The sequence below is a fragment of the Globicephala melas genome, chromosome 5, assembly GCF_963455315.2.
Source record: "Globicephala melas chromosome 5, mGloMel1.2, whole genome shotgun sequence".
Lineage (NCBI taxonomy): Eukaryota > Metazoa > Chordata > Mammalia > Artiodactyla > Delphinidae > Globicephala > Globicephala melas.
Window position 1 is genome coordinate 103,970,712 of NC_083318.1, and position 27,421 is coordinate 103,998,132.

Here is a 27,421-nt window from a genome sequence, read left to right on the forward strand (position 1 = left end):
GTTGAGGAGCGCAGGCTCTAGGCGCGCAGGCCTCAGTAGTTGTGGCACGCAGCCTCAGTAGTTGTGGCTTGCAGGCTCAGTTGCTCCGCAGCATGTGGGATCCTCCTGGACCAGGGATCGAACCTATGTCCCCTGCAGTGGCAGGCGGATTCTTAACCACTGCGCCACCAGGGAAGTCCCTCAAAAATTTTTTAAATTGAAGCATAGCTGATTTACAATGTTGTGTTAATTCTGCTGTACAGCAAAGTGATTCAGTTGTACATACATATACATTCTTTTTTTAAATATTCTTTTCCCTTATGGTTTATCATAGGATATTGAATATAGGTCTCTGTGCTATACAGTAGGACCTTGTTGTTTATCCATTCTGTATATCAAAGCTTATTACATCTTCCAATCCCAGCATCCCACTCCATCCCTCCCCTAACCCCGTCCCCCCATGACTGCCAGATATTTTAACTGGATTCTCATTCTCATTCCAGCAGCAGATAGGATGAGGGGACTATTTAACCAGAGTCAGGAGTCATATGCTCTGTTCTGTTGATTAACTTTCAACTCCTAATTGTTGTTGTTCCTAATGACGCGTGTGAAAGATTAAAACCGTAGGATATAATTACATTTTACCCGCAGGTCAAAACAGCATTCATTGTTTCTGACATTTGTGCTATAATATTTGGTCCAGTTTTTAGGCATTCTTTAATAGTCTTGAAAAACAAAAATTGGGTAAGCAGGTCCTGTTGTTGACATGCATAATGCATAAAGGCAGGTCCAGTAGGGCCAGCAGAGAAAGGGGATACCCTTGATTCTTTGGTTATACCTCCTAACTTCCAGACCCTAACTCAAAAATAGCAAACTGCAAACATTTCAATAAAATCATCTCCATGAAATTTACATGTTTTAAAACCAGACCTAGGCAGGTCAAATTGCATCTGAATTTTGTCGTGTCCATTAGATTCAATTCCAGGAGAGTGTGAATGCTGTATGCTCTTTTCCCTTTTCCTTAAAGAAACTGGAATGAGGGAAATGGTGGATTAATAAACCCTAGATCAGGAATTAACAACCAATGCTGTATTAAATTACACTCAAATTAGAGATGAGAGCCCTGAAAAGAACCCTTTTCCATCTACACTCTGGCTGTGAGGCAAGTATTGGACCAACTGACTGGGAAGAACAGTGCTTTCTTCACAGCAGGGGCAGTAATGGGAGGGGTGTGTTGTACAGGAGTTGCCCAGGGCACTTGGCTCATGAATTGACACACAGCGAAAGCTGATATTCCATTAAAAATTGTGAAGTCAGGGGATTTGTTCCATATCTCTAGTTAAGGAAAAGTGATTTTTTTTTAAAAAAGATTTTACTTTTCCATTTTCTTTGTACTTAAAAATGTAAAGACTGTAAAATGACATTTCCTAGAAACTATGGTTGTGATACTAACAACAGCAGCTGTCATTTGTTTAGCTGGGGATAAGCAAGGTGATCTTTCCTTTAAGACCCTAGGTAATCTCCTCTCTCCCTAGGGTCTGTCTCTGGAGAACTATTGTGTGTGTGTGTGTGTGTGTGTGTGTGTGTGCGCGCGCGCGCGCATAAGATGGAAATGCTGACTTCAAGTAGGGCTAGAATTTAAAATGAATTTTTGGCAGGTAAAATTTCTAATATTTTAGAATATTACCATAATATTACCATAAAATCTATCCTTGATAGGATGCTGGCCTCCTTCCTGTGGGCTCAGTAAGATGTTCAGAGTGATTGCCACGTTCATGTTCACGTAACTTGGCTCACTGGACAGATGTTGCTATAAAGCAGCAAACTAACACCACCTTCACTTTTGTTATATCTGTTATTCCCCTAGATTTACTAATGTACTAATTGTCTTTAATATACATATTTTCTACCAGAAGCTTTTGACCTAAGGGTCATAATTCGTCTGTCATTGTCTCCAGCAGAAACCTTTCCTGCACGATTAGGTCAGGTTAATCTCTCTGGTTTTATTTCATCCAGAAGGTGAAGTTTCTCCTATTTAGCTCGTAAGAGGTGGGCCCTGAGGTGATTCTACTTACAAGAGTGTTGCTGTATTAATTAATACCAGCATTCTAGTTGTTTTTTGTTTGTGTGCTAATCTTTTTCTTGCTTTTCCTGTTCAGCAGACCTACTCCAGTGAAGTCCATTGTGTTGAAGAGATTCTGAAGGTGAGCTTATTGTTATTATTTCTCGCTTAAAGAAATACTTAAGTAGGCAGACATATATTCATTTTCTTTGACTTCAATGAACAGTTGCCATTCTGAACTCCTTTAAACAGCTTCTCCCCTCATACCTCCCAAAGCAAAATAAACAATAATAACAAAGGGAGTCTTAGGACATTATTGAACTATCTGACAGAGTTTAATTGAAATGAAGTCTACAAACTGCGAGGCATTTGGACCAGAGTCTTACGACATCTCCCTTAAGCTTTTCTGGCTGTCTGTAGAGACCCTGGAGAATTGCTCACCTCCCAGAGAGTAGATGCCCTGTGTTGCTGCAGCAGGGGGCACCAGGGGTTAAGTAGTGCTTGGTTTTCACCTCTTGGTGTTTTATAGGTGACACTTTATATGTTTGGCCTTATCGTCAGTGAGACCATGAATTTTTAAAGAGATAAAAAGAAAAATAGTAGAAAGTAAATGGACATCTTTACACCTACCTTGAAAGGGTTATTTTTTGCTCTTGTTGATTGAGACCATGCCAGGAACATTTGTGCTGCTTCTACAAATACATCATTGAATCCATTATCCATTTGTTCAGTTTTCCTTGCACGAGGATGACAGATTCCTTTTAGAATTCAGTTCCAGGAAAATAAATAAATTCTCCTGATGAACCGGCTTGCTTTCTTTTTATCAGAGAAGAATTATGTAAACTGTTATGTGTCCCATTTTGGCTTTAACTTCCAGGAAATCTAGAGCTAAATTTAATGCTCAAATACAGTAATTGTAATGACTGAGAGTTTTGTTTATTTCTCATTCCTCCTCTGTGGCTCTTAATTTTCTTCCATGTCACTTTTAATGATACTCTTACTTTACCTTTTGCTATAAGGTTTCTGATTTTTGTTTTCTGTTTTTTTTTTTGGAAGTAGGAGAGATATGACACATGTACCTATTAATTTTTATCCCCACTGCATACTTTTTCCTCAAAATATGCTTACCCAATTTTTTCCTTTAAGTTTTCATTGCAAAGTATTAAGTGAGGTGGTGCTGAAACCAGTAATTAAGTATATTGGTTACCTTCTCATTTGTGCAATTTTTGACAAAGGTGGTATCTAGCCAGATGTTTGGAAAACAGTTCCATTATTTTTGTCTTACAATCTTCGGTATCTTACTTTTGTAGTTAGAGTTTTCTAAGAAAGAAATACCTCTAAGGAAACATACTTTGTATTGCTGAAAATGAGAAATTTTTGCCAACCAGCAAGTAAGAGTAATAATAAGATATCTTGATCAAGCTTTTGTTTTATCCTCTCCTTCTGGTATTTCTGAAATTCTTTGGTAAGATGAGTCATAAAAGAAACAAACGACTTAGTTATGAAATAATAGCCTTAGCATTTTCTCTGAAATTGTGTGTGATTTGTTCCATGGTTATTTCAAAAGTAAATGCAACAATGTAGATTAGTTGTCTCCTGCATGTGTCAAATGCTTCTGTTAACGTTTTGATGTGTTAGTATATGACTTGTTGAGTCCTTTATGTAAGGTGATAGTATTAGAACATCAGGCAAGCATTTTTAATTTAATAAACTCGTCCATCCTCCCTCCCCTCTCAGCCAACATCACTTTAATGAGTTCTTGCTTACCTGGAAATGCTTGAAAGTCGATGGTTAATGCGAGCCACAGGTGAGTGTTTTCACTTGGAAGTCTTAAAGGGAGAGAGTAAATCGCAGGATGTCCTGGACTGAAGAGGGGCATGGGTCTCTGCTTTGTGGAGACTTAGAATCTGTCCCCTTCTCTTCTCTTTTGGGGCCTCAGTTAAGTCACATGTACTCCTTGGACTTCAGTTTCCTCACGGGTAAAATGAAGGCCCTGGGCTGGTAGATAGTAGATGACTCTAGGGTCAAATCCAGCTCTCACTCTCTGATGTAGATCCAGATACTTCCCTCTGCCTCGTGGTTCCTGTTCTTATCTCCTACCAGTAATTTATGAAGATTGCCAGGAATCCTAACACAGATCTTTCTGATGGGCAATAGAAGCAGTAAATAGTTCCCTAAAGGAGAAAATCAATCATAGACGATAGTGTTTGGTTCTCTGGTGGAAATGTTAAGAGTCTCAGTGTTTTACTGAAGGGGCATTGGTGGCCTGTGACTTGTGAAGACTGGCAGGGTAAGAAGGTAGCAGGCAACACTACCAGCAACCAGGAAATTGGTCATGCACAGGGTCCAGATGGGGATGGTGCCCTCTGTGGGTGTATGGAAACGGCTCAGGTTTTCTACAGCCTGGACAGCCTTTTGGGGCAGTTAATGCAGTGCTTGTAGACATTATCTCAGTGCAACATTCCAGTGACACTGGTACAACGAGTGGTAGCATTGTACCACTCGTTGTACCAGTGTCACTGGAATGTTCATTTATTCAGCAAATACCCGTGAAGATGCATATACTTTTCTAGGCACTGGGGTGCCGTGTGAATAAGAGTCCTTCCTCTTGTGGAGACCGTAGTGGGGAAGATAAATATATAATAAAATGTCAGTTGTTGATAAGCACTATGAGTCATATAGCAGGCAAGTGATTGGAGGAAAAGGCAGAGGAAAGAGTGCAGAAGCCTCGAGGTGGGAACAGGTTGGTGTATTAGAAAAACAGCGATAACTAGACAGAGTGTCTAGAGCAAAATGAGCAGGGTGGAGAGTGGGGAGGAGATAGCAGCTGTGGCACCTGGAAGGCCAGGAGTGAAGCAGGTGCTAAGTGATTTACCCCCATTCACGTGATAAGTCATTGTTAAAGTAGGGAGTGAATTCAGGGCCCTGCAATTCTGGGCACCCTCCTCTCCTTATGGCCCCAATTCTCGTAAGGCCTAATTTCCCCTAGTAAGCTGAGCATTTAGGGAAGTGTATAAATTCTTTCACACTATCAGCAAACCACTTAAGGCCTGAAAGAGTTTATGCACTTTCCAACTGCCTAATTTAATAGCCGGGGCAGCGTTAGGCATTGAGAGTACAATAGATATTTCCTGGGAATCATTGGTGACTAAAAGTCATAGACACCATTGGGATTCTATAAAGAAATTCTTGGAAGACAGAAGGATGATACTTTCAGACACCTTTGCAATTACTACAAGTTTTTACATCATAATGTTCTCATGGTCGCATACCTTAGAGTATAGTCAAATAAATAAAACAACAGGAAACTCTTTGGTGCAGTATTAAAATTCTTTAAAAACTAGGCTTTTAATTTTTTAAGTGCTTTCTCTGACCGTGTATTCCAGCACTTTATGCTCTGAAAAATAAGTGGTCTTCGTCCACCTCTTCCTGAGAACTAAGGCTCAGAGAGCTCAAACTCCTCAGGCGGACCTGACCAGCAGGGTCAGAGTTAAGATCCAATCTGGGTCCCTGGCTCCAGAGCTGCTACTCTTTCCATTATACTTTAGTATAGAATTCCTCTTTTGTACTGAACAAAAGATGGTTAGTCAAGTGAGCAAGGGCATGATATCACCTTTAACAAAAATTACTCGAGCCAGCATCGGTTACTTTGCTTGTCACTGTGCCAGGTCATTTCTGTCTGTTCTGAGGTTCTAGCAACCCGGAGGGCGGCTGTGGGGAAGGGCAGGGAAGATGTGCGCAGAGGTGGGGAATGGGGATGCTTGCCCAGCTCCATCTCCAGTTGTTGCAAGGATCAGATGGCATTTCTGTGGTGATGGAGAGGTTGGTCAGCACTTGGAAAAAAGCACAGTGTGTAATGTAAAATAGATAGCTAGTGGGAAGCAGCTGCATAGCACAGGGATATCAGCTCGGTGCTTTGTGACTACCTCCAGAGGTGGGATAGGGAGGGTGGGAGGGAGGGAGATGCAAGACGGAAGAGATATGGGGATACATGTATATGTATAACTGATTCACTTTGTTATAAAGCAGAAACTAACACACCATTGTAAAGCAATTATACTCCAATAAAGATGTTAAAAAAAAAAAAACCACAGTGTGTTGTGCAGGTGAGGTAACATAGTGTTATCTGGGGTCCCCAGTGTGCTGATGGAGGGTTGCTTGTCAATCTTAAGCCAGTTTGCCTGGCAGGTCTGACACACGTGGGGATGGACTTCTTTCTCTCAGACTCCAGCGCAAAGGGGCCATTCCCTGTGCTTTCAGCCATTGGCTTCCTGGGGGACCTGATCCTGTCATTTTAGACCTTGTTTTTCTCAGCTGTAAAAGGAAGGGGCTGACGTTAATCTCCAGTGCCATTTTAGCTCTTCAACAAAGTGTGTGTGCGTGTGCATATTTGCGATTAGACACCTTTAATATGACATTTTGTTTTCCAGCAAGTGAATGTGCTTAGAAAAAAGAACTCATGTCAAGATAAATATATTAATTGGGAAGATATAGAAATCTCGCTTCCACGAAAACAGTGAATAGAAATGAAACTTCTGTTAATGAAAAGGGACGGTCACTTTTTAAGGCCTTCTCTGCAAAAGTTCTTATGTACTAATAATGTGTATCAGGGAAGGGTCAAATCCATTAAAACTCTCCCAAGTGGAACAAGTGACCTGAATTACTTGTTTGCTTAAGTCAAACAGGAAAGTTCTTCTTCCTTTGAACTTAAATAATTCCAGGAAATGCAATAAAGAAGCTGAGAGAGAAAGAAAGCATTGAGACAGGACTGAGTTTTCATAGTTACACAAACTCTGGTAATACCTACTACCGTTTTTATGCTTCATGCTGCTCAGAGTGTTAAGACCATTCCTGTTCTATGCTCTTGTTTTTCTTCTTTGAACTGATTTCTTTTCAGTTCTGTTTGTTGGAGAGCTTCAGCTTTTGAACATAGCCCACCAAGTAGGAGTTTTTTTAAAAAGTAAATGAAATAACTTTTAAGATTTCACTTTTCATTTACCATCACTCCACTCTACATTCAGTTTAAAAAGTTAACTTAAATAGCAATAAATGTTCTATTTATAATTTACCTTTTCTTCCCGTTGCAAATCTCTTTCCAGGAAATGACCCATTCATGGCCTCCTCCTTTGACAGCAATACACACGCCTAGTACAGCTGAGCCCTCCAAATTTCCTTTTCCCGCAAAGGTAATTCCTTACAAGTCTAGCAGGCACTGCATCCACACCAGTGACAAGTGTGAAGTATCGCTGTGTGCCAGATTAATCAAGTAGTATTTGTTGAACTCTTTAGAGATTAGGTTAATATTGCAATTAATTTAGCTACTAAAGTGCTTCCTAATGCTTTCAAATACTTCACTCTCCAATTATGTCAGTAAGAACATCTTACATTTGTATAGGGTTTTGTAGCTTATGAAAGTACTCAGGACTTTACAATAAATTCATTTTTGAGGTTCTTTACCTTAGAAGAGGGACACGGAGGTGCAGGAGAATTAAGTGAGGTAGGGTGTCTGCTTCCTAGTTCAGGACTTAGATACGTTACAGATACACATTTACACTTGTCATACCTCCTACATTTTCTTAAAGTTTAATGCAATCAGCTGCATTCGTGATGGTTTTAATAGCAAGGTGAACTGCCTACTCGCACATTTCTGTTAAAGTATTTGTGAACAGTATATTAACAACACTGTCACCTCGCCTTTTCTACTTTTGGATAACATTCAGAATATAGAAATATCACCTTCAGATCTGTGTTCAGTCCAGCCTGTTACACATGCACATTGTTAATATATTATCACTCTCCTTTTCCATGATGTCATTGAGGTTTTATCTACCCAAACCAGAATTTACCATGTTAGATACTTTACACATTTTCTAATGATAGTTTTTTTCTCAAAAAATGTAATTTATTATTATTGATTTTAAGGTAAAACATTATATTTTGTGTTGAAAATCCTTGACACCAAAGGAAGAATAAACTTTAGGAAACAACAGAAGCAATGCAACCTATTTTATTAAAAATTAGATGTATCAATATTTATCAGATTTAACAGTGATGCAACCTTGGATTTATAAACCTTAATATTTTATTAACTAGAGATTTTTATTTTTCTTTCTAGGATTCTCAGCATATCAGTTCTGCAACCCTAAACCAAAGTAAGTAAATATGTGGAACTGATTATTGCATTGGAGGACAAAGCATGTTTTTACTGTTTTAATGTAGAAAACATTAATGAAAAATGCTCCAGCAGAGATGAAGTCTTCCTACGGTTAAAGAATAGGAAGGAAGGGCAAACATAAAGCTGTTCTTTAGGTGGAGTTTCAGATTATTGCAAAGAGTTAACGAAGATGTCTTAGTAAAGTACCTAACAAATAAAATATAATTTGGTATTACCTCACATATGATAAATATCTTGAGAGTGACTCTAAATGCACTGTTACCCAGGAATTGTATATAAGAATAGATTGGGGTATTTTGTGTGTTTCTTGTATTTATTTTAAACAAAACCAAGAAATTTTTGTAAGGAAGAGAGCACATAGTTTCTCTAGACCTTCTATATGTATTTGTCGTGTAATTCTTTTTTTGGTTCCTTTTAATGGATTGTAAATACTTGAGAATTCAGTGGGAAACAGAAGAAAGCTAACTGGATCCAGCCTTTCTCTTTATCAGTAACCTCTCGGTTCATTAAATTCTTTGTGTTCCAACTACATGCAAGGCATTTCAGGCCTTACAAAAATGACTCGTGTCTTTGCAATCATTTAGTTCCTCAACATATGGTGAGTGCCCAAGTTACGAAGTGTTAGTCTTCAAAGGATAGGGAGACCAAAGTAGGGTGCGTGGTGTGCATATATGTGTTGGGAGAAGATTGCTCATAGATATTCCATAGAGGTGACTCTTCTTGAAATATCTCCACCTTAGTCTTTTTCCTCACTTGTGTTTTTCCCTTGATTATCCTGTTGTTTAAATTGCAAGGATATGAGGAGAGTAAAAAAGATGAGAAAAACAAGAAATGAAATAATCTTCCTCTAGAACAGGGATAGGCACACTATAGCCTGAGAGTCAAATCTGTTGTACAGCTAGTTTTTGTAAAGAAGGTTTTATTAGGACACAGCCATGCTCATTCATTTATTATTATGCCACAAGGTATGGCATGCAAAGTCTAAAATATTTACTATCAGACCTTTACAGAAAATGTTTGCTGCCCCCTGCTCTAGAAGTACTGAATAAGACTTTGCAAATAACTCCTAACTAATTTCCCCCAGAGACTTCCCTGGCAGTCCAATGGTTAAGACTCCGTGCTTCCACTGCAGGAGGCACATGTTCGATCCCTGGTCAGGGAATGAAGATCCTGTATGCTGTGTGATGTGGCCAAAAATAAATAATAATAATAAAAGTAAATAAATTTCCCCCAAATGCAGAGAGATAAGCCTGATCATCTTGCACAGTATTGGGGAGACTGGGAAATCTTTTTTTCTCAACATCTTGGCAGCCTATCCAAAGATAGATAACGGGTGAAGTGGCATAAGTCTGCAGGTGGGTCACCAGCTCAGCTGTGGGCAGGATTGCTGTGCGTTCCTTTACCTCTTGCCCTTCACCCCACCCCCAAATTTGCTAGGGCTGCCAGTCATGCAGATTATATGCCTTCCACTGAATTACTTACAGCTTGCATGATTGCTACCTCCTGGTTTAGAAAGACCCTGTAATCCTTTAAACTGTCTGATTTCTCCTTTTAGCAAAATATAGTTGAACATGAGCTGGTAAGCACTTTCTTCGCCAGGGGTGGTGGCCCTCCAGGCCTGTGGAATAGTGTAGGCTGATTCCTCCTTGCCCTGATGAGAAGTTTTCAGACACTGGCAGGTCTCCTGTAGGTCTTGGCTCAGCAGATGCTTACCTTGGGGTCTTTTATGCTGCTGCTGGAAACCCTTTTTACCTCTGTGAGAATGTGGCCTTTGGGGGGCCTAGTTGGATCCTGGAGGGGTCTGGTTGTTGTATGTTGGATGAAGAAGGAATGGAGTGTGTGCAGATAAAGCTTTCAGAAAAGTGGAGTGTGACATATATTTCTCAAAGTATGCCCAGCAAGATAATTCAAATTTCTCGAAAAATTGTGGTTTTTTGAATAAACGAATGGGGGCTGTTGAATAGTGGGGGGATGGGTGGGAGCACAGTGGGCCAAGGACAGAGTCTATAAAAGAGAGTGCTAGCAAATCACGAATAGATATGTGACGTGAAACCAGGTGAGGGTGACTGCAGCCCCATCCTAGTGCTTCTACAAGGGAGCCCCGCCAGCTGACAGTCTGTAGAGAATGAAGTATAGGGATTTTACTTGTATGTCCCAGTATTTATGTTCGCATGTGCAAAAAACACGGCTGCCTAAGGATTACCAGAGCCTCGTTGAGCTTAGGACCGGGTCAAGATGACTGTGTAGGAGTACATGTGAATGTACTTTAGCCCCTCTAATTTGTAGTGCCAGCCCTAGCTTGCTAGCCAGAAGGGCAAGCAATTTAAAAATATCATATAAGAGGTGCTGCCACCATGAGGATAAAGCGTTTAATTGCAAATATTCAAGGGCCTCCACATGACATTAGTGGTCACTCTCCTCACCCCTGTCTGAAAGGCACCCGTATTTCCATTCCCCTTCTGCTTCAGGTCCGTATTACCTCAGGCCTAGACAAACACAGCCTCCCAGCTGGTCTGCAGCCTCCACACTTAACATTTCCCATTCCTTTCTAGGTTACATCAGGTAGCACCCGCAGGTTAATCTTTCTGAGGAATAGCTGCATCGTGCTTTGGAGATGTCTCATTCCCTGACAACTGAAGTTTTAACATCCTATTGTGGCACTCAGAGCCCTCTAAAATCTGACTTCCCTGGTCCCCCCATGCTGCCCACCACACATTCTGCACCCCAGCCTTCCCTTCTCATAATCTGTACCATTTCAACTCCTCCCATGTTCAACCTTCGCTCACTGTCTCTTCTGCCTGAAGGCCTTCCCCACCCTCATCTCCCTCTTGCCAGCAGTCATTCTGTCAAAATCTCACCTATCCTTTGTGACACAATTAATTTTGTTTCTTTTCTAATTTGCCACCTTTTGTCATGACCAACAGAGTGACCAATCTGTAGATTCCTGGGACAGTTCATTTAGATGATTGATTTTCGTGCTGATTTTGCATTGCCTAGGGTTGTAGATAACACGTGCCTGTTTGATGTCCCTCAGTCAGCTGTACACTCATCAAGGACGGGGTCAGATGCCTTGAACATGTTGGTGTCTAATAGGCAGTTGGTAAATAGCAGTTGAATAAACGAATGGGGGCTGTTGAATAGTGGGGGGATGGGTGGGAGCACAGTGGGCCAAGGACAGAGTCTATAAAAGAGAGTGCTAGCAAATCACGGATAGATATGTGACGTGAAACCAGGTGAGGGTGACTGCAGCCCCATCCTAGTGCTTCCACAAGGGAGCCCCGCCAGCTGACAGCAAGGAGAGTCTCCTGCCCATGGCAGTGTGGTCGGCATGCCGGTTGGCGCTTTCAAAGTGTGTTCGCTCATTTTAGGGCTTTCCAGTTCTGCGCAAGCCCTCTCTCTAGACGTAACATAAATGTTATTTTATAAGCAGTGTATAGCACTCTGGTTGACATAATTTAAGTATACTGAGTGTTTAGGTTAAAGTAGGGGGACAGCAAAAATAGAAGGAATTTCTAGCTAACGGTCTCATGAATTTGTCATTGTTCTCCTCTGATCATTTTTCCCTCACTCACAGAACAATATGATACATCTTCAAAAACCCACAGTAATTCTCAGCAGGGAACATCGTAAGTAAAATTCTTTTTTTTATTAAAAGTTTATAATATAACATTGTAATTTCCCATGTAAATCTGTTGCTTAGATTTTTTTTCCTCCTTGCTTTCAAGTAATGACTCATAAAATACTGCTGCAGTGTAAAGGGAGGAAATGACCAACATTTCTATTTGGATTAAATTGTCCTGTTGAAGGTTTAGGAACCTTAAGATTTTGCTAAGGAGTTTTCTCAAAAAGAAAGGCATTTGAGCCATTATTTACATATTAACTGTGGAAGATAGAAGGTTTTAGCTTTATAAATTTCAGTCTTAAATAGTTTTAGCTTGTGGAAACAAATTTCGGGGGATGTGCACAATTTCAGACTTTCTGCCACTTTTTTGGCCTAGTTTTAACTAATAAAGAGTGAGTCTTACTGCCCAGCTGTGCTTTATTAAGGCCAAGTAAGTCCAGATATATTTTGGGTTTTTGGAACAGTTGAAACTACATAGTAAAGATTTTTAAACCAGCATATTGACCCAATTTGTCATTTCTTGGTGGTATTGAACTAGTATTTCTTTCTTTTCATGACTAGCAGTGGTTCAGGGACTAAGTGAGGAGGCCTTTCTCTCCTCAGTATTTGATCAGTTACTAACACAGAGTTGCTAGTTTCTGAGGATTTCAGGTTCAAGCTCCAGCTTTCTTCTATTTTCGAGGCATAGGATTTGTTCCGTGTATTTTGGGAGGGGGTGTTGCTGTGGACTGAATATTTTAAAAACTGTACAGTTGAGGCAAAGAGGTTCTTTTATCTCCTCACCATGACTGAATATGGAACGGGGTTAAATCACTATTCCTAAGTGCCAAGTCCTTGATGCAATTGTTTTCACATCTCCACAGCAAAGTAAGAAAAAATAACGATTTGTTGTTGTTGTTAACAAGATAAATTTATTGGGAGTTCCCTGGAGGTCCAGTAGTTAGTTAGGACAGTGCGCTTTCACTGTGGAGGGTACGGGTTTGATCGCTGGTCAGGGAACTAAGATCCCGCAAGCTGTGCGGCACGGCCAAAAACAAAAAAATAAAAAATTTTTTAAAAAGATAAGTTTATTATAGTTTGAAGGATGGATTTTTGTATGTGTAATAAAAATCTGTTTCATTTGTGGTTCTGGCTGATGGTGAGGTTTTGCTTATTTTTATTGTCCTTTACTAGAAAAAAAAAATTAACCCTATGTTATTCTTTGCCTGTTTCTTTTTTGGCCTTTTCTTTTTTCCCCTTTCATTTTGTTAAAAAAAATTTTTTTACCCTTGAGTTCTGAAAGTCTAGAATCACCGACTTAGCTTAACCAACGACCTCCTCCTCTAAATATAATCTATCTGATGCCTGGTGGAGAATAGACAGGACGGTGCCAAGGACCACACTTACAATAATTGTGTGGACTCTCTGTGACTTCCCCAAGGGTTTACACCTTGTGCTGTTTGTGATGGTTGATAGTAAAGCTGTTTAGACCATAAGAGGCCCCGGCTGATGGTCTTTGGCGGGGGCAGCAAGGAAAGGGGAGCTGAGAGCATCCCACTTGGCAATAAGAACAGAAAGGAGGAGCTCCCTGGGGAATGAGCGGGTGGAAGCAGTGGCACCAAAGGGAGGAAGTGGCTGTGTCCCTGGGAAGTGTGTGTAGAGGAAGAAAGGCAGCTGGGTCTGATCTGGGCCCGGGCAGGCCAAAGCTGCAGCCTCCCACACCAACTTTCATCAGCTTTCCTACGAGGTAGTTGATAGGGATTCGGACCATTTTCTGTGACAATTTTGCTACTCAGAGAAATGGGTGGTTCTCCTGATTTAAGTGAGTTAAACCATTGAAGTCAGAGGTGCCTGCAAGTTTATATGCTCATATATTGTGACATATGTAGTGTTTTCTAGATAAAAACTATTGGTTTACCCTATATAAAATTACCTAGAGGGGAGAACTTCCCTAGTGGCGCAGTGGTTAAGAATCCGCCTGCCAGTGCAGGGGACACAGGTTCGAGCCTTGATCCGGAAAGATCCCACATGCCACGGAGCAACTAAGCCCTGTGCACCACAACTACTGAGCCTGCGTTCTAGAGCCAGTGAGCCACAATTACTGAAGCCCTCGCGCCTAGAGCCCGTGCTCCGCAACAAGAGACGCCACCGCAATGAGAAGCCCGCAACGAAGAGTGGTCACCGCTCGTCTCAACTAGAGAAAGCCCGCGTGTAGCAACGAAGAATCAACACAACCAAAAATAAAATAAATTAATTAAAAAAATTTCTCTTAAAAAAATTATCTAGAGGGAATTCCCTGGCGGTCCAGTGGTTAGGATTCTGCGCTGTCACTGCTGGGGCCTGGGTTCGATCCCTGGTTGGGGAAATAAGATCCTGCATGGCTGCGCAGTGTGACCAAATTAAAAAAAAAAAATTACCTAGGAAAGGATATTTGTTTTGATCCTAATAAACTTGGAGAAGGAATGAAAGTAGGGCCTAGTACAGGTGAAGAGGACAAGAGTGATAGAGAAAAGAAGGTAATACTGAGACTGGGTGGATACGAAGGGTTGTGTGTGGTGGGGCTGATGGTATTGATAAGTGCCAAAATGAAATGTACCTATGGGAAAAAGAAATCACTTTTATGGAGCTTGGATGAAAGCAGTGTCCCAATTAATCTGTAGAGTACAGTCGTTGTTTCAGAGTTAGTATGGCACATCTCTTAGTGCTCGAAGGTTAATTTGATCTAGTGTCAGCATTAGGGTTCTTTGACAAGCAGTTAAACTGTTTTGAATGTCACATAGTGTGGCAGGGAGATGGTCTAATGCACTTTGAATGTCAGGAAAGAAAATGTTAATTACAGGGTCATTTGTACTTCGGTTTTAAAAATCCATATAGGTCTTACTGCTTTTTCTTTCAGAGTTACTAGTACTTAGGCCTCCTTACAGAAGCAGAGCAGTACATATAAAAGGGAAAAAGAGGGGCCTGGCACTAGAGAATAAACTGTGGAGAGTCTGTATTAACTCTCACATCTGTCCAGACTTGAGGGCAGGGGACGGTTAGCCAGCTCGTAGAGGATGTAGGTGTGAAAGAAATGTGCTAAATCTGTTACTTTTAATCTCTGTAGTTGAAGCTCTGGTTAATTATCAAATGATGAATTCTTTCTACCAGGTACCTCAGGGAAGTGATAAGCTAGGGATCCAGTGCTATTTGCCTCTAAGTTTGAGCGGGGGTGGGTGGGTGGGTGGGGAATGTTGGTTTAAGGGCTCCTAGCTTTGGAATCCTCTTCCTTTCCACGACTTGGGTCTGTTGAGTTCTCAGGGCAAAGTACCAAAGTATTTCCTTTTTCTGTACAGCTATTACGTCCTTCACGTGATTGTGGATAGTTCCCTTTCTGTACAGTCAAACACAGTGTCCTAATGTCAGTGCTTTTGCCAACCTCTCAAAAGGGATAACGTGTTAATGTTTTAGAAACTATAGAGCAGTTGATGGGCATTATTGTGGCTAACTTCCTTCTCCCTCCCATCCCCTACCCTAGCCCCAAACTGCCAAGTCCTTACTAGATGGTGCCCTCCTTTATGTTTCTTATTTTTGCTTCAGAAATCGTCACTACCTATTTAGACTAAGAGACAGAAATTAGCAGTTATAGCAATTTGGAATTTTTATTACTTACTTGGGAAGTTTCTTTTGAAATGAGGGAAGTATTTGGATGTGAAGATTGGGATTGTCCTGGAAGTGTGACGAGACGGAATGGTGCAAAGTTAATAAAGGCTGGGAAGAGTCTGATACCTTTCTAATGAGCCTGAGTTTTCAACTTTTGCTCAAAGCATTATTTTAAATATCTTGCTAAAAAAACTAAGGAAGACCCAATCTATCAGTTTACTGCAGTATAAAATCATCGCATCAGGACAAGTGTCAGCTGAAATGTCCGAGAATTAAGTCTGAAGAAATGCCTTGCTTGTTCGTTTAAATCATATTTGACCTAAGGAAAAAAGTTTTTTACTTTTCTAGGTAGTTCTTTTTGTCTTATTTTTAAAAGTTGTGCGAGATGCAAACTAGTATATATAGAATGGATAAATAACAAGGTCTTACTGTATAGCACAGGGCACTATATTCAATATCCTGTGATAAACCATAATGGAAAAGAGTATAAAACAGAATGTGTACTCTGTGTGTGTGTGTGTGTGTGTGTGTATATATAACTGAATCATTTTGCTCTACAGAAATTAACACAACAATTATAAATCAACTATAATTTTTTTTAAAAAGTGCTATATGAAGGTGTCTTACCTGGGATCTTTATTTCAATTGACAGCTCTGACTTAAAGTGCTGTTTGCTGATAAATGTATGGTTGAAGTAGCAGAGCTCACCCTAATGGGCAAAACTTATAAATTATTTGTCCTTGAGATTATACCCCTATCCCTTATTAACAGTTCTTCAGCTCTTCTGAAAACAAGTAACAAACATTTGGGCTGGTCAGTAATACATTTGTAGGTCTACATTAAACCTTCAGCTTCTCAGAATGTAAATGGAGATCTTGTTGTTAATAATAATTCTCAGTTCTCAAATATCTGGCATTGCTGGAAAAAGATACACTTTATTTTCACTCCAAACTTAACAAGTGATTGTGAATCCAAAGTTCTTGTTATTCATAACTATTTTATTAATCTAAATATAGAAGGAAATGTTCTGTTTGTTTTCAAGAGAAAAAGTAGAGGTGTAAAATGAAAGAGAATAAGGAATATAGCTTTTTTTTTTTTTTTAGTGAGTTACTATTAGCCATGCTATGGAGAAATGAGAATTTGTAATATTGGATATTGAAGAAATTTTCATGTTTAGGTAAAAGCAAACAAATGGTCATTATGTGCAATGTTTAATCTGCTTATTTCAGAATTATAGTTACTAGGACACATTAAATCAATATTTAGAAAATGCTGAAACTCCCAAATGCAGAATCACCTCCTTTCATGGTAGAATTATAGTCTTTTGGAATAGTCAGTTTAATTCTTGGGGTTCTGGCTTTAGGAGACAATATTCTAGGATCCCTTGCAGGACAATATTTAACTTAACACTGAATACAAATTTATGCCGGAAACTTGCATAATATTGAAGGGATATTTTGGTGAGGCTATGAAATGAAGCATATTTTAAATAATTATAAAAATACTGCTAAGGTGCTGGAAGATCATCTTCTTCAAAGTATTCCTCTTGGAGCTATATACATTTCTTAAATGATGGCTTGAACTACTCTGGGAGCACCCCTTTAGGATAACATATACTTCCGTACTTGGTCTTAGACCAAAGGTCAAATAAAATGGACAAGAAGAATAAATTTATCAAGTGCCTGGTTTATAATAGGTAAGTGTTACGTAAATGGGTTTGCTTATGTTCTACATAAGAAAAGTCATTCTCATCGTTCTTTAACATGCTTTGACCCCAGTTATATAAATATTGGCCTCTGGGCTGGATGCCAGGCTATTTGGAGATACTTCCAAAAATTGCTTCCACTCATCCATTCAGTACATAATTATTAAATACACGCTGTGTGCCCAGTGCTGGTTTAGGTACTTGGGGAAATAGTAGCCAGTGAGACAAAGTCCTTGTCTTCCATGCCTTGTAACTCAATGCGGGTGGCATGTAATACAAACTAGGTGATGTGACAGAGACAGGCTTGAGGAAGCAGGGTTGTTTTTTTTTTTGGGTGGTGTTGATACTTCTGGGAGGCTCAGGAAAGGTCCCTCGGAGAAGGTGACATTTGATCTGGAGCCTGAATGACGAGAGGGAGGCAGATAATACTTGCCACCTTTAAAGGGCCTTGATGGGCTACAGGCTCTGAAGACATTTGAAAACTGCTAGGGAGTAATTCTTATTGGAAGTGACTGCTTTGAAGTATTCAGTTGCATCTGGAAAACATGGTTTTAAGGGTGTCCTTAAGAGTCTATTTAAGTCTCATTTTTAATCATGCTGCTAATTTACTACAGTAAGTGACCCCAGATTAATTTAAGCATAGATTGAAAAATTGAGCAAGATGTTTTTATTAGCCCTAAAAGCAGTTGGTACATTCCCCCCACTCTGGGTTGCTGGGTTTCTAAAGCAGCAAGGTGTTGTTTACTTGCACAAGAATTCATATTCTCCCCGTCCATTCCCACCCCTTTCATCCACCCTGCAGAGGCCTCCAAGGCCCTCTATAACCTACCTCTCCACCTCCTCTCCTATACCCCCCCAACACACACACACACGCCACATTGGCCTCTTTGCTCTTTTCTATGCCTTAATCACCCTCCCCATTTCCTGCATTGTGCTTCCTCCTCCTTTCAGGTCCCTCCTTGTATGTCATCCCCTTATCAGTACAGTCTTCCCTAACTAGAACAACCCACACCCATCCTTTCTCTTTTATGCTTACTTCCCGCTCCCTAGGCTTCTTACCCATTGAGAAAGAATATAGTTTGGTTATTTATCTCCCTTCCCTAGACTCTGAGTGCACAAGAGCAGGGGTTTCTGTCTGCTTAGAGTTGTATCTGTAAAGTCTAGAGCAGGGCCTGGCATATAGTAAGTACTCAGGATAAATGTAGAAGGAAAAACATTGCACATAAACTTGGTTAAATACCTATAAACAACGTTTAATAGAAATATAATTTTCAGCAATAATTTTTCTAGATTTTCTTTCTAGTTGTCCAGAATGTCATCTTATACTAGTACCTTATTTATTGTACTTAATGATTTAATCTTATTTATTAACTTTAACTTTTCCCTCATTTATACTCTTGTGATTTTTCTAATCTTCACTTCATCCATGGAGTTTAAATAATCTTTTATACCTTTGGCTGCAATTTTTGCCTTATCAACTGCTAGGTCATTTACTATAGTGAATCACGTACCAAGTCAACTTTTCCCTCTGCGCTGTTAGTCCACCATCTCCCGTAGACAGTCTCTCCATTAATTTGAATTCTGCCAACTGCTGTCGCCATTTGGAGAGTCCCCCTTCTATGTTGTGTTATAAGGGATTAAGGTCTGCTTTTTCATTTTTAAAAATTTATTGTATGCGGAGCCCTCTTTCTAACTCATCACCTCCCATCATCTCCTACAAAAAGCATTTGCAGTCCTTATTTCTGCCCTGTATCAAAAAAGGAAAGTATAGGCTTCCCTGGTGGCGCAGTGGTTGAGAGTCCGCCTGTCGATGCAGGGGACACAGGTTCATGCCCCGGTCCAGGAAGATCCCGCATGCCGCGGAGCGGCTGGGCCCGTGAGCCATGGCCGCTGAGCCTGCACGTCCAGAGCCTGTGCTCCACAACGGGAGAGGCCACAGCAGTGAGGGGCCCGCGTACCGCAAAAAAAAAAAAAAAAAAAAAAAAGGAAAGTATGTTCTCACATGCTCATTAGTGGTTTCTGAAAAGTAGGTATCAGTTTATTTGCCATTTTGAGCACATCTAATACCAGGGTTGTGACTATTAACTGCAAGTTAAGTACCGTGAGCTTGCCTTCACTTGCTCTTTTCCAAATAAAAGGTATGGCCCGATCATAGGAATCGTTAAGCCAAGAAATCAGTGTATTGAAATAGTTTTGGAGTTCTGAATTGAGATGTTACAGAATATTGGCAGTTGAAGCTTTGGGTAAGCCCAGTACGAAGGAGGAATGGAAGAGCAATAAAGGCTTGTCTGGTGTGTCTTCACACAGTAACAACTGGGCTCTGAGTTGCTGAAGCGTGCCTGCCGGAACCTGTGTGCAGCTCTTTCAGCTTTGCAGAACAGCTGTCTGAAGAATGCATTTGTACAAAGGGGTTTGAGGATTGTTTGTAACCTTTAAGTAAGAAGTTTACCTAACTGACAATGTAAAATGTGAAACCTACACGATAGTTCAAAGAGTTGCTTTACCTGAGCATTTGTCTCCTTTTGAACAGTGCCAAGCTAAGCCATATGGTGCCATATGCTTCGAAATAACTGGTTTGCTTGGAGTTTGGAAATGAAATTAGTTATTTAACCAGTTTAAACAGTATATAAAGTTTAAAGTTCATTTACTTTCATAGGAGAAAAATAGTGTATTCATTTTATTCCAGCAGTATAGTTCCTGTTTTCTTTTAAACCAGAGTCTTTCTCTCAGTGGGTTCTGGAACTTAGATTTCATTCCCTCAGTTAGGTTTTCTAACCACTGGTCCTATATTGGCCAGAGCAAGGAGATGGTATCTGATGGAATGGCTTTTGCATGCAGGCTCTAGCATATACCAGCTTCATGATCTTAGGCCAGTTAGGTGGCTGTTCTGAGCTGTTTCCTCATCCTTAGAATGTGAGGGGTTGATCAGAGTCAGCCCATGGGGTTATGAGTAAAAGCAATGCCTGTTAAGTTCAGATTACATAAAGGGCACAGCTATGTGGTACTGTCACTTATTCAGCAAAAGAGATGCTGTTCATTCAGCCAGCTTCTTAGGGTACCTGCCAAGTTCTAGATAAAGAAAATATGAAGACAAAAATGACTTGATCCTGCTTCAGAAAAGCTTACAGTTGAGTATGTCCCTTGGGTCTTGACCTAGGTTTTATTGGTATAAATGAGACTAGATCTAAGAGATTTGCTTCTCTTTTAGTGGGTGCAAAGGGGTTCACCCAGATGTGCTGCAATTTGTCATCTCGACATTGAAAGACCGGTCTATTATATATAGAATATAATATATGAAGTATAGTGTAGTAATTTAGTGATGTGCTTGGCTTCAAATATAATTATTTGTGGCACAGTAGGGGGGTTTTTAGCAACTGATCCATTTAAACATAAAACCTTTACCTGTCATCAGGTTACAAATTTCCCAACTATACAGATCCTTTTTTAAAAAAAAAAAAATTGTGATGGCAATTATGATTAATTTTCTGTATTAACAAAACTTGGTTAAGGTTTTTTTGTTGTTTTTTTAAAATAAATTGCCCCATTTTTTGATGTTCAGAATAAGGGGTTTCTTTTTCTTTATTTTTTCTTTATTTTTTTGGCTGCATTGGGTCTTCATTGCTGCATGCAGCCTTTCTCTAGTTGCAGCAAGTGGGGGTTACTCTTTGTTGCAGGGCACGGGCTTCTTGTTGCAGTGCACGGGCTTCTCGTTGCAGTGGCTTCTCGTGGAGCACGGGCTCTAGGCGTGTGGGCTTCAGTAGTTGCAGCATGTGGGCTCAGTAGTTGTGGCACACGGGCCCTAGAGTGTGCGGGCTTCAGTAGTTGCGGTGCATGGGTTCAGTAGTTGTGGCTCACAGGCTTTAGAGTGCAGGCTCAGTAGTTGTGGCACATGGGCTTATGTGCTCCGCAGCATGTGGGATCTTCCCGGACCAGGGCTCAAACCCATGTCCCCTGCATTGGCAGGCAGATTCTTAACTACTGTGCCACCAGGGAAGCCCTGGGACAGCATTTTTATGGGCCCTTCTATTCCCTAAGAGCAAGTGGAGCTAAAAGTCAGAACATATACTTTCTGACTTACTGAACATATCTCATATACTTTCTCACTTGAGGGGAGTATATGTACGGAAACTGGGCATTCAATAGCTAAGCAAACAACTTACAAGGTATTTAGTAGTCCGCTGCGTGCAACAGGAAGTGTGTTTGAATTACATGATCACTGCTGTTTCAGGAAATTAAGGCAAATCAGCTTTATACAAAACAAACCCAGTTACTAAGAAATAAAGAGGTCCATTTACTGTGGTTTTGTTGTTGGTGGTTAACATGGAATATACTTTGCCAGATTTGTTTTTTCTGGTTGTTTTATACCTAACATTTATTCCAAAGATATATCTTTTGCTTGTGTGTATCCCAGCCAAGGCATTTTTAGCAGTAAACCTGTTGAGTGACTCCTTCTTGTACACCATTAAGATTGCTGCCGCCAAGTTGTACATCCAAAGGCTGTGTCTTCTAGCCTTGATAAAATAGTTTAGCTTCTGCTAGATACATGTTGAGCAAGATCTACATTTACAAGTAGCTAACAGTTTTTATTTTTTAAAAGAAACTTATCACAAGATGTTTTTAGTGCATTTGTTGGTGAAAATAAGTCCTTGGCAGAATTACAACATTGCATGTAGGCGGTCTTTTTGAAAGAGCCAAGTTTTACCATTTATTTTCATTAGAAAATATAGTGATTTTTACCATGGATTCCCAAAATAATAATGCCTGCTTACTTTAGTGGGAGGTAGTGGGTTTGCAATAAAAATCGTTGGTCAGAATATTGAAGAGGTATTTTTAGAAATACTGAAGGATTATAACTTCTTAATATAATTTGGTTTTTGGAACATCAGTAATACTCAAGCAGATTTTTTTTTTTTTCCAATTTCACTTACATTTCCTCAAAGAGTCATGCCTGTAAATTTTGGGGGATGTCGGGGGGAGCAATTACAGGTTCATTCCTTTGATTTTGAATATCTCCATGAAAAAGTAAAGGGGAGGGGGTAGGGAAGGGGCTAAGATTTGAGTAAACAAAGTACAGATTGGAAAATGTTTGCTTTTAATATTTAGGTTCATCGTAAACTTGAATGCCTAGAGAGAGGTATTAATATAACTTTGTGGACATGAACTGAGTTTTTATTTTTACCTGAATGATAGCAGGAAGGTTAAACATAGTTTTTAGACAACAGTATTATTTGTATTACTACTCTTTTCACGGATTAGTGTTCAAGCACCCAGAAGAAGATATTTGTGTGTGTGAAAAAGTTCAATATTAATAATGTCTTTGGACAAAAACGTAACATAACTGCACTGTTTGGTGACAGTTGTATTTTTATGTATTTATTTAATTCGTATATAGCACTTTTTAAGTGCCTGGCACTGTTCTAAGTACTTTACAGATATTCATCCAGTATTAACTCATTTAATGGTTAATCATTTATTCGAGTTGTTAGAGACCATAGAAGAAAATAATTTGAGGGTATTGTATATTTTCCTATTTTATTTATTTTTGTTGTTGTTGTTTCTTCTGTTTGTGTGGACCTGGGACCCTTAGTCTCAGGGCTGGCAACAAATCACTTGCAGAACTTGTAGTTCTGCTTTTAATGCTCAGAACGTGTGAAAGACTCAGTTTTGAAATGATAAGGAGTTTGGACTGAACTAGTTTCTGTGTTAAAATTGTAAAACTTAACATTTCCAAGAAAATAAAGCATTTGATGAATAAATAAAAGTTATACCTGTCCCACCCCTCTTTTGTTTCATTAAGCATATTTTTTATGTTTACATGCTAAAAGAAGTTGTTAGACGTTATTTTAAAGTCTACAATGTCTCTCTCCCTGCCTGTTCTAGCATGCTCAAAGATGACCTTCAGCTCAGTGACAGTGAGGACAGTGACAGCGATCAAGTAAGTTCTGTACACCCCACAGTACCAGGAATTCATTTAAATCCATGTAACATTTCTGAGCCGCTTATCCTAACCTGTTTTTTTGTTTTTTTCCTGGTCCTTCTTCCCCTTATTGTGAATGCCTAGACCCCAGAGAAGCCTCCGTCCGCATCTGCACCTCCAAGGTACTGTGTTTGGGTTTCTCCCCATCTGTACAAAATGTTTGCTTTTTTCTACCAAATGGGGAAGTTACAGCCTTATTTAGTATTTTCATAGCTTCTTCATGGGAGAAGGAGATGGATGATCATAGTTAAAAGAAAGTACCTGTTTAATATTTTGGAAGCTTAAATCAGCCCTAGAGAGGTTGTTAACTCTATGAAAGAGAGTCCCTGCGTCCACCTAAATCTTTAGTCAGTTTTGTATGTGTAAAATTTGAGCATTTAAAATAAGCTTAAATCACTTTCATCAGTATTATGTAACCAGTATTTGAAAAGTTACACTGAAGAGCTCAGTGTTTTTATGAAAGTGACAGATTTGCTCTGTTTTCAAAAATTAAAGCTGAATTATTTCTAGTAATTGTTTTCCATAGTGCCTGTCTTCATAGTTATATGAATTTTCTAATTGTTTCAGTTGCTTTAAAAGATGACCTGCAGGGGACTTCCCTGGTGGTCCAGTGGTTAAGACTCCACGCTCCCAATGCAGGGGACCCGGGTTCGATCCCTGGTCAGGGAACTAGATCCCACATGCTGCAACTAAAATATCCCACACGCTGCAACTAAAGATCCTGCATGCCGCAACTAAGACCCGAGCAGCCAAATGAATAAATATTAAAAAAAAAAAAAAAAAAAGACCACCTGCAGTACATTTTGGTATGATGGAAAATGGCACTGTTTTCACTTTGTAAACAGCTTAGCCATATTTTAGAAAATGTAATGCTTTCGTTTTTAGAAATGGAAACTATGTGAACTACCTTTATTTACCATTTCTTCTGGTACTGAATTTAATGATTTAATATACCAATACCTGTCCTCCGTGGACAAAGAGTTAAATTACCCTGTAGTTGTTTTACTCCCTTGAGATGTGGTCATCCATTTTGAGACAAGCTCAGCACTAAAAACCTTGCTCTCATATAGCTGAGGTTATAGTTAATGTGGAGGAAGATCACACATAATTATGTGAGGTCTTAAGGATTCATAAGCTCTGCTTATTTATATCCCATTTTGTTCAGTAATTCCTGGTGGCTTGTAACGACTTAGAAAATATGACAAAGTAACCTAACTGAAAAGTGGAGGAGGGAATAAAAGGAAAAAAAAAAGGTGTGGGGGGGTGATAATTAGAGGCAGGAATAATACTGAAAGTATATCTCTTTTTGACCATCACTTGGTTTAAGCTCTTCAGCTACCACAAATTTGACATGGGAAAGTTCTGTTTTTGTATAGTGTTTGTTTTAAAATTGTCTCAACTAGTCACTTTATTATCTAATAAATTTTTGTTATTCTAATATAGTTACTTAATAAATTTATTATCTTGAAAATGTTTTGGGTAGATTTGGAGGCTTTCACGATTATAGTTACTGATTTACTGCTGTGGCTAATTCCATCTAGGGCAAGGTTTTAAGATACGCTTTGAAATTCTCTATGTGTCCAGCAGTGTGATCACTTGTGTGTTTTCTCACAAGCCTAGAGTTATTGCCCTATCCTGAAAACTTGAAGTAGTTATTCTCTACTTCAGCTGATATTTGGGCGTGATCCTAAGCCACTCATAAAGAACGGCCCATTTTATCATTCTGCCCAAGAAGTGTGAGTGGATTGCCTGTGGGGTCACTTTCCAAAGGAACCCCATTTGTGTTCAGCAGTCTCTGACTTCTCTACAGTTGGTTCTCATATGGAGAATAGAGGAAGACTTTAATGGATTGGCTGTTCTTTTATAAATTAACTCCTTTGGGTTTTATATTGCAGGTGTCAGCAAAGTTAAAGGGTCAGAAAGTCAAGGTTTTAGGCTTTGTGGGCCCTAAAGTCTGTGTTGCAGCTATTCAACTCTGCTTTTGTAGTATAGAAGCAGACACAGACAATGCATAAAATACTGGGTGTGAATGTGTTCCAACAAAACTTTATTTGGAAAAGCAGGCAGCCAGCTCAGGCTATGGTTTGTCCACACCTGATTACATAGTTCGCAGTGTTCTTCAGAAAAATTCCCCAGGCTTCTTTTATGCAGTTACCTGGTGAGCTGTTGCAAGGCTTTTTCACTGAGTTTTGAGCCACCATGGGCCTTGCTTGCGCTCAACTGGCTGCCATGGTCATTTAGTACTGCTAGGTAATCTTTGAGGCCCCTTCTTTCGAGTAGCAGAAAAATGGGCAAAGACGGAAGGGAGTCGGGAGGGAAGGAATCCACCTCGCGTGGGTCTTTGACTCTCTCGCTTGCTCCGCAGCGCTCCGCAGGCGCTGCCGGCAGCCGCGGCCTCAGCACATTCCAGCAGCGCTGAGTCGGAGAGCACCAGCGACTCTGACAGCTCCTCGGACTCGGAGAGCGAGAGCAGCTCCAGTGACAGCGAGGAGAATGAGCCTCGAGAAGCCCCGGCTCCCGAGGTACTGGTCTGCTCCGGGCGCGCCGTCGACCCCCGGTGGCCCCGGCTGCCTGAGGGGCTCCGTCCTGGGGGCGGCGCTTTCCGGCCGCCATGCACGCTGCTGGCTATTCGTGTTTACTTGTTTCTTGGCGTTGGGCTGTGGAAGTTTGGGAGAGATGTCTTCTCTCCTGTTGAAAATGATAGGTTCTTCCCTGTTGCTGCCAGAGCTGTTTTGAAGAGCAACGCACTGAGAATATGTACACCCCATTTTCTTTTCCCTTCTTTCGAGAAAAAAAAAAACCAAAAATCGTTTTCAGTAGGCTGCCATTTTAATATTAATGAGAAAGCTTTTTGAAATTTTAGGAATGCATGAATTAAATCAAAAGGAGACAGCCTGCTTTAGCAAAGGGCAGGAACGTGAACTAGAAATAAGCCGTTAGAGGTTCTATTTTTGAATCACTAAAAGCCATGCATTAAATTGATGGCGATGTAATTTCGCCAGGGCCGTGTTTCCTGATTCCACTGTCCCACGTAAAATAGGAATAGTGCTTGCCTGTCACCCATCCTTGGGAGATATTGTAAAGATAAACAGATGAGACTGAAAATGTCAAGCACTAAATGTATCTGGAGAACTTATGCTATTTACTGGATTGTTGAACAAAAGTAATGTAGTAACAACTAACAAGGTTGCCAAATGTCTTCAAAACTTAGAGTAGCAGGGTAAAATGTTTGCTGGGGAAGACATTTTTAGTGAACTAGACCAGCTTATATAGAGAAAACTATTCTCTGTATTTAGCTAGGAATCCCAGGAAATGAGATTTTCTGATTAAGAAAGCGTTAAAGTTTTCAGTATTTGTCTCTGCTGTTTAGAAAGCAAGGCCACTGCACTAGAGCATTAACCAAATCCATCTGGAGATGATGTAGTGAGACTGAGGAACCATGTCCGAGGGCAAGGGAGGATGAGGAAAATACCTGAGTATCATTTTGTTGTTGTTAGATATGAGTTTATGTCTGGCACAGAGTAAGTGCTCAGTAATTATTTTTGGAGTGAATAAACATAGATCAGCATTAGCTGCACTTGAAGTGCCTTTCAGATTTTAGAAGCTACTCTGTGTATTTCTGGGGGCTCTCTGTTTTCTCCTGAGATACTAATTGCTGTTGAAGTAATTTCTCTATGCCCCAGGGAAAAGGGTACTGAATATGCTCTACAGAGAAATTGTGTGCTTGTTCATGTTACTGTTCATAAGATCTTTGCTTTATGTCTCACCCTTATTCACTAAGAAAAATCTGCATGCTTGTTTGGTTACTGATATAAGCAAGAGAATCCAATTAAATCAAAATTCAATTCAAGTAAAATGGAAATGGCACAGACTTGGCTGAATAATTAAAACTTGAAAGAAAAATTTAACCTGGTGTTTGTTTTAATGAAACAGTTATATCTTGTTGCTCACGAGGTTATTGAATAGAATAGATGTAGAGACTCTTAGATGAAAAATGATGTTCCCATCGTACTTTACTTTTTAAAATCACTTTCCTAAATAGGCTCATATTTGTATATTTGTGTTAATGTGCAAATCTAGACTTGAGTATGGTTTTGTTGGTTATGTACCAAGGCTTGACTTCCTCAGGCATATTTTTGTCTTTGTCTAGATTTTAAACCTTTAATTTTTCCCAAAGTTATTTAACAACCTTTCTTTCCTTTTAAAATAAATACCTGCTTTATTGTAAATCTGTGTTAGTTGAGCGTTATGTGAATTCCATAATAGGTCATAGTTACTAGCTT

At 39.9% G+C, this 27,421-nt stretch overlaps 1 protein-coding gene across 6 annotated transcripts in view; it reads left to right on the forward strand.

Annotated features, from left to right (window-relative positions):
• AFF1 (ALF transcription elongation factor 1) overlaps positions 1-27,421 on the forward strand; it is a 206,494-nt gene that overhangs the window by 148,406 nt on the left and 30,667 nt on the right. For 3 of the 6 annotated variants that reach the window (XM_030847009.2, XM_030847014.2, XM_030847015.2), the window contains 7 exons: positions 2,139-2,183; positions 7,141-7,227; positions 8,157-8,193; positions 11,791-11,842; positions 23,042-23,096; positions 23,223-23,260; positions 25,504-25,660. In XM_030847009.2, the coding sequence (XP_030702869.1) occupies positions 2,139-2,183; positions 7,141-7,227; positions 8,157-8,193; positions 11,791-11,842; positions 23,042-23,096; positions 23,223-23,260; positions 25,504-25,660 (471 nt within the window). The remainder of the gene's footprint in view (positions 1-2,138; positions 2,184-7,140; positions 7,228-8,156; positions 8,194-11,790; positions 11,843-23,041; positions 23,097-23,222; positions 23,261-25,503; positions 25,661-27,421) is intronic. The other 3 variants (XM_030847011.2, XM_030847016.2, XM_030847017.2) reach the window with 3 other exon arrangements.